General features: G+C 36.8%; 1 protein-coding gene across 1 annotated transcript in view; it reads left to right on the top strand.

Moving 5' to 3' along the window:
* Window positions 1–159: 159 nt before the first annotated feature.
* Window positions 160–5,844, top strand: part of SASS6 (spindle assembly 6 homolog (C. elegans)) — a 35,927-nt gene continuing 30,242 nt past the window's right edge. The window contains exons 1-2 of the mRNA XM_012654907.1: window positions 160–365; window positions 5,373–5,433. Coding sequence (XP_012510361.1) covers window positions 301–365; window positions 5,373–5,433 — 126 coding nt within the window. The 5' untranslated portion in view covers window positions 160–300. The remainder of the gene's footprint in view (window positions 366–5,372; window positions 5,434–5,844) is intronic.

Below are 5,844 nucleotides of genomic sequence, written 5' to 3'. Positions count from 1 at the left end.
TGTCAGCTTCCTTCGGGTCCCCTTCCCTTAACAAACATGGCTACCTCGGATCCCGCCACATAGGTTAATGTCCGGAACTACCGACCCGCCTTCATCCCATCCTCCGCAAAACCGGAAGAAGTTGATGGTGGCTGGCGAAGCCCAAACTTCCTTCGTCTTCCCTCCGTTTTTCTCTCTCTCTCCCCGCCTCCTCCGCGGGAGCCGAGCGCCAAACTCAAACTCTATCCGGACCCGTAAGTCTTTCAGGCTAGTACCGAGGGCCGAGCCTGTTCCGCACAGCGGCCGGGGCAGCGGGCCAGTATGAGCCAAGTTCTACTCCAGCAACTAGTCCCGTTGCAGGTGAAATGCAAAGACTGCGAAGAGAGGTGAGGTTCGCGTCCCCGGGTGCCCGCGGGTGGCGGTTGTAGTGAGGCCAATGGGAGAAGATGGCGGTTCCGGCCAGTGGGCACCGGCCTACGTTTGGGTGTCCAGCCGGCCCCCCAGGACGCGCATAGGGAACCCAGCTGGGACCTAGCAGTTACCTCCTTCACCAAGTCGGTAGTTGCAGAGGGGACCGAAGGAAAGGTGTGAGGAAATGGGAAGCCGACTCACATCAAGTTAATGTCAAAAATCCTAGCTCTGAACGGAATCGTGGGGATGATAGACTCTTCACTTTAGAGAGCTAAGAACTCTGGTCCAGAGAAGTTAAATGATTTATTTGAGGGCTCACAGCGAGTTCACGGCTGAGTCAGCACTAGCACTCAGGCCATGGCTCCCAGCCTTTTTTCCCCCGTACTCCTTTAAAGTGTGTTGAAAGTAAATTTAAATTTCAACTTGAAAAATCAACTTGATGCTTGCTCTTTTTCATATTAGTTCCTAAAAAAAAGTAAATTACATTTAACCCACTAAAACTGAGAAAATCAGAAATTTAGTTAATTCATTCAGTAAATATTGCCTTCTTGTTAAACACCGTGCTGGGCACTGGGAATACATTGGTCGGGAAAAACAGTCCTTTTCTTCATGGAGTTTACAGTCTTGGATGAAATAAAGGCCAGTCTCATAGTTAAATGCAGCGTTGTAACTTTGACTAAGGAGGTTGTGCTATTGGGACTTAAATAGATTTGACTGGATCAGGAGATTTACCTTTTTTCTCAGTTCCACCACTCAATAGCTGTATCTTTTTTTCTCCGAACGTTGTTTCCTCATTTGTAATACTGTTATAACATGCCTACCCACATGATTGTAATGAGGATCAAGTGCGAACATGTATGTAAAAACTAAATGATGTGGAAATGTAACATAAAAAATGAAAATATTGCCTTATTGAGTTGCCAGTAATGTGTGAAACTGTAATATACATAGTTCAGAATTAGGTCCAAGATCAATGGCAAGCCAGGCAAGGAGATGGTACCAAAACCAGCAGCTGTATGTGGAGATCTGTATGTTATTTAGGTTGGTCATTCTTTCGTGCTGTCCAGTATGGTAGCCACTAGCCACATGTGCTTATTAGGTATTTGCAATGGGGCTAATTGGAATTGATGTGCTGTAAGTGTAAAATGCACATTGGATTTTGAAGACTTCTTATGAAAAAAAAATATAAAAATCTCAATAATTTTTATATTATGTGTTAAAAAGACAATATTTTGGGTATATTTGATAAATAAAATATATTATTAAAATTAATTTTATCTGTTTTTTAAAATTTTTTAATGTGACTTCTAGAAAATTTAGAATTACATACATGGCTCACATTTGTGGTCTCCATTGTATCTCTATTGGGCAACGCTGTTCTAGAATGAACAGTGGGGGCCATCACTTCTGATTCCAATATTGAAAGTCCTAGCTTTTCTTCATCTCATTACATTGTCATCACAGTTAATCTTAAAACACAATTTCAACTTTTTCCTTCCTCTTCTTTAGAAACCTTTCATAGATTCCTATCACCTATAGCAGGGGTCAATAAACTAGAGCACATGGGTCAAATGGCCCACTGTTTGTTTTTGTAAATAAACTTTTGTTGGAACATAGCCCTACTCATTTGTTTATGAATTGTTTGTGGCTGCTTTTGCATAATAAGGGCAGAGATGAGTAATTGTGACAGAGACATTATGGTCTGCAAAGCCTGAGATATTTACTGTTTACCATCTGGCCTTTTACAGAATGATTTGCTGTACCCTACCTATAGGAAGAACAACCCATACTCTTTAGTTGAGTATTCAAAGCCAGTTCAGTTCGACAAATACCTACTGTATACCAGAAACTGTCCTAGGTGCTGAGGGTATAAAACTTCCCCTAACCTTCAACAAAAACCTATTATTATTCTGGCTCTCAAGCAATTCACACTTTAATAGAGGAAATAAAAAGATTTTCCTTGGAGAGGCAGCATGGCACAGGTTGAGAGTTCAGGCTCTGGAACCAGATCACCTGGTTTTAAATCCCAGTTCTGCCACTTATTGACTGATCTTGTACCATTTACTTAACTTCTCTGTGTCTCATCTTTAAATTGATAACAGTACGTACCTCAGGGAATTATTATGAGAATGCAATGAGTTAATACAAATAAAGTGCTTAGAATAGTGCCTAGAGCATCATAAGCATTCACTAAACTTTAGCTATTAATAAAGTATAATTAATGCATAAAGTAATGGAAGTATACTAAGGTCATAGAGAAAGAAATTCACTTGAGGACAGTAGTAATGACCAAGAAACTCTATCTGGAGAAAAGTAATGCAGAATTTTGAAATCTATGATTTGACACTAACCTGATTTTTCAGTGTTGTTTCCTAAGCTTGTCTCTCCAATATACTAGTCACACAAGAATTCTTGTTATCTTCGGAATGTATCTGATACTCTCTCTGTACCATATCTTTACTACTGCTGTTCCCTCTGCCTCAAATGCTTTTTCTTTCATAACCTTCAAGGTGTGTCTTAAATTGCTTCACTATAAGGACCCTTCAAAGTTGCCTGTTTAAATTAATTGCCTTTATTCATTTATTAGAGTGGTGTAGGTGAAAGATTTAAGTTCTGGTTTGAGCTCTGCAATGTGACCTTAGACAAGTATGTAACTCTGTGAGCCTCAGGTTCTTTCTTTGTAAAAGAGGTAATATTTACTTAACAAGACTATTGTTAAATAAGTTGATATATGTAAAGTACCTGGCAGGTACTCAGTAGTGTAGGTGTTCAGTGTTAGTAACCCTTCCCTCCCTTCTCTTGAAGCACTTAGTACAATCAGAAGCAAATCCAGGGAAAAGTCATTTAATCTGATCTCAATTGGAGAACATGGACCATGTTTATTTCTGTTTGTATCCCTAGCACCCACCACAGTACCTGGCTTAGAGTAGCTTTTATTTATTTGAATTGAGAGTTTAAGGTCACAGCTACTGGGTGGCAGAGGTGGGCTAGAATCTAGTTCTGCTAATGCCCAATGTTTAAAATACTTTTTATTTAAAAGAACACCTAGCAAAATCTTACAGGGAGGATATTATGTAGATTTATGCATCGTTCAGAGTGTGACATTTATGAGATGAGAGATAACATCTTTTATTGATTTTTTTTATTGATTTTATATTGCTCTTATGACATTAACCATTATAATGGAAAAAATAAGATTTGTGATTTCAAACAGTATAGCCCTTGAAAACTCATATTTTTCTATATTTCTAGAGGTGTTTTTGAAATAAAGTTGGGGAATACGTTTAATTTGTGGACCTTTCTTTTTTCTCCTAACGTTTAGTGCATATAGGCATTTGGAATATATACAATATAATTAATATGATTGGTAAATTATCATAGTACTATAACTCTAATAGAATTATGTAAATACTTTATTAAACAGATGCTTCTTGAATTTTTTATAAATGTATGAAGTATGATAGGGCTTTTAAAACTGAAACACCATATAAAGTTAGGTATCAACTGCAGTATCATACCACTATATCAGTATAAACAAGAAAATACTTCAAAAGATCAAAACCAAACATAATGGCATTGTAGTCCTTCACAAACCTGATTGAATTCACTTATCTTCCAAATTAGGAAATTGAGGCATTTCTCCCTCAAGAAAGCTTAATTTAAGGGGAATTGGAGTAGGACTGTAATCTGTTTCACATACATTGCTCTAGATACTAGAAAAATAGAAACAACACATTCTCTTGTTTTTAAAATAGTTCTTCCTCTCTTTGTGATATAGACCAGCTCTTTTTGTTCCTTTTCAGGTAACAGATACAAGTTATGGTAACATTTAACCTCATCATTTGAACTAAGATTTAGCATCCAATCATGTTCAACAAGAAATTTAACTAAGATGACACATTTTAAACTAATATAAATTTATAGGTCAGAGTTTAAAAAAAATCTAAACAGTTGAATCTAGCCTTGGTCAATTGTTTCTAAGTTTTTCTATCAATACTCAGTTGCTATGTCTGTACTCTTTACTTCTGTAGTACGTAGTAAAGTGTGGAAAAGGTTTAAATCTTTAGAGGAATAGCTTAAAATTGAACAAATTCTGTTTGTTTACTTTTTTTACCTGCACGTCAAAGAACATTGTTTTTTAATTCTAGCAGAATAGTTTGAGAGCCACTCGTGCATAGATGTTTCTCACTAAGTTTTCCTTGCATTTTCTGAATTATTTAAGCATTTTTGCTTACTTTGATTAATTGAGCAAAATTTATGAACACCTTTATTTACATGCCTCTATTCAATTCTTGATACTCTAAGATGCAGTATAGAATATGGAACACTGTGGTCTCTTCCTGTCAGGGCTTACAGTTACTCTAGGCTAAGATAGATAATAATAAACTTGTTGACAGTACTTCTGTGGATATGTTGCATAGAGAATATATTGAGCAAATTTAGTTTGTGGATCTGAAAAAACATTTTGTATATGCATAAGTGTAGGGAATATGTTATTTCCTTGATTTTAAACATTCTAAGCATTCCAACATTACTTAATATTTTAAGTTTTAAAATGGAATCTCTCATAAATCAGTTTGATCACTTGAAATGGTAATTTTTTTTAATGTGAAAAGTTGTTACTAAATTGATGGTTTATCTTTCAATGGATGTTATTTTAGAAGCAGGGCAGTAATGTTATATACCAGGCTAGTACTAGGCACTCCACATCATTTATCATTTATCTCATTTGATCCTCACAAGATCCCCATTTTACAGATGAGAAAAATTTAGCCTGAGGTTAAAAACTGCTACATTACTTACTAGTGGAAAAATGAGAACTTAAATGTCAAATCCAGTGTGCTTTCCAAACATCTGTTAAGTTAGAGAACACCTGTGGAAAGTCTAGTAGCTTAAGACTGAAAACTTTAATTAACGCAAATGATAGTGATAACTCATTTCATATGAATGTTTCTGATAGCTGGACATATCTTTTCATACAGGAGAGTAAGTGTTAGAGTGAGCGTTGAACTACAATCAGTTTCTAATCCAGTTCACAGAAAGGTTGGTATTTATTTCTTTATTGAAATATAATTTCTGTACATTATAGAAAATTATTTTTGTTTTTTAAGAGTCTGACATCTGGCTGGGCACGGTGGCTCACTCCTGTAATCCTAGCACTTTGGGAGGCTGAAGCCAGAGGATCGCTTGAGGCCAGGAGTTCAAGACCAGACTGAGCATGAGCAAGACCCTTTCTTTACAAAAAATAAAAAAAATTAGCTGCTCATAGTGGTGTGTGCCTGTAGTCCCAGCTACTCAGGAGGCTGAGACTGGAGGATTGCTTGAGCCCAGGAGTTTGAGGTTGCAGTGAGCTATGAAGATACCATGGCACTCGAGCCCGGGCAACAGAGTGAAACCTTGTCTCATCTCAAAAAAAAAAAAAAAAAAAAAAAAGAATATGGTTTTGTTACACCC

Source organism: Propithecus coquereli, unplaced genomic scaffold (assembly GCF_000956105.1).
Source record: "Propithecus coquereli isolate 6110/MARCELLA unplaced genomic scaffold, Pcoq_1.0 Scaffold45, whole genome shotgun sequence".
Taxonomy (NCBI): Eukaryota; Metazoa; Chordata; class Mammalia; order Primates; family Indriidae; genus Propithecus; species Propithecus coquereli.
This window is presented reverse-complemented; position numbering and strand designations above follow the sequence as displayed.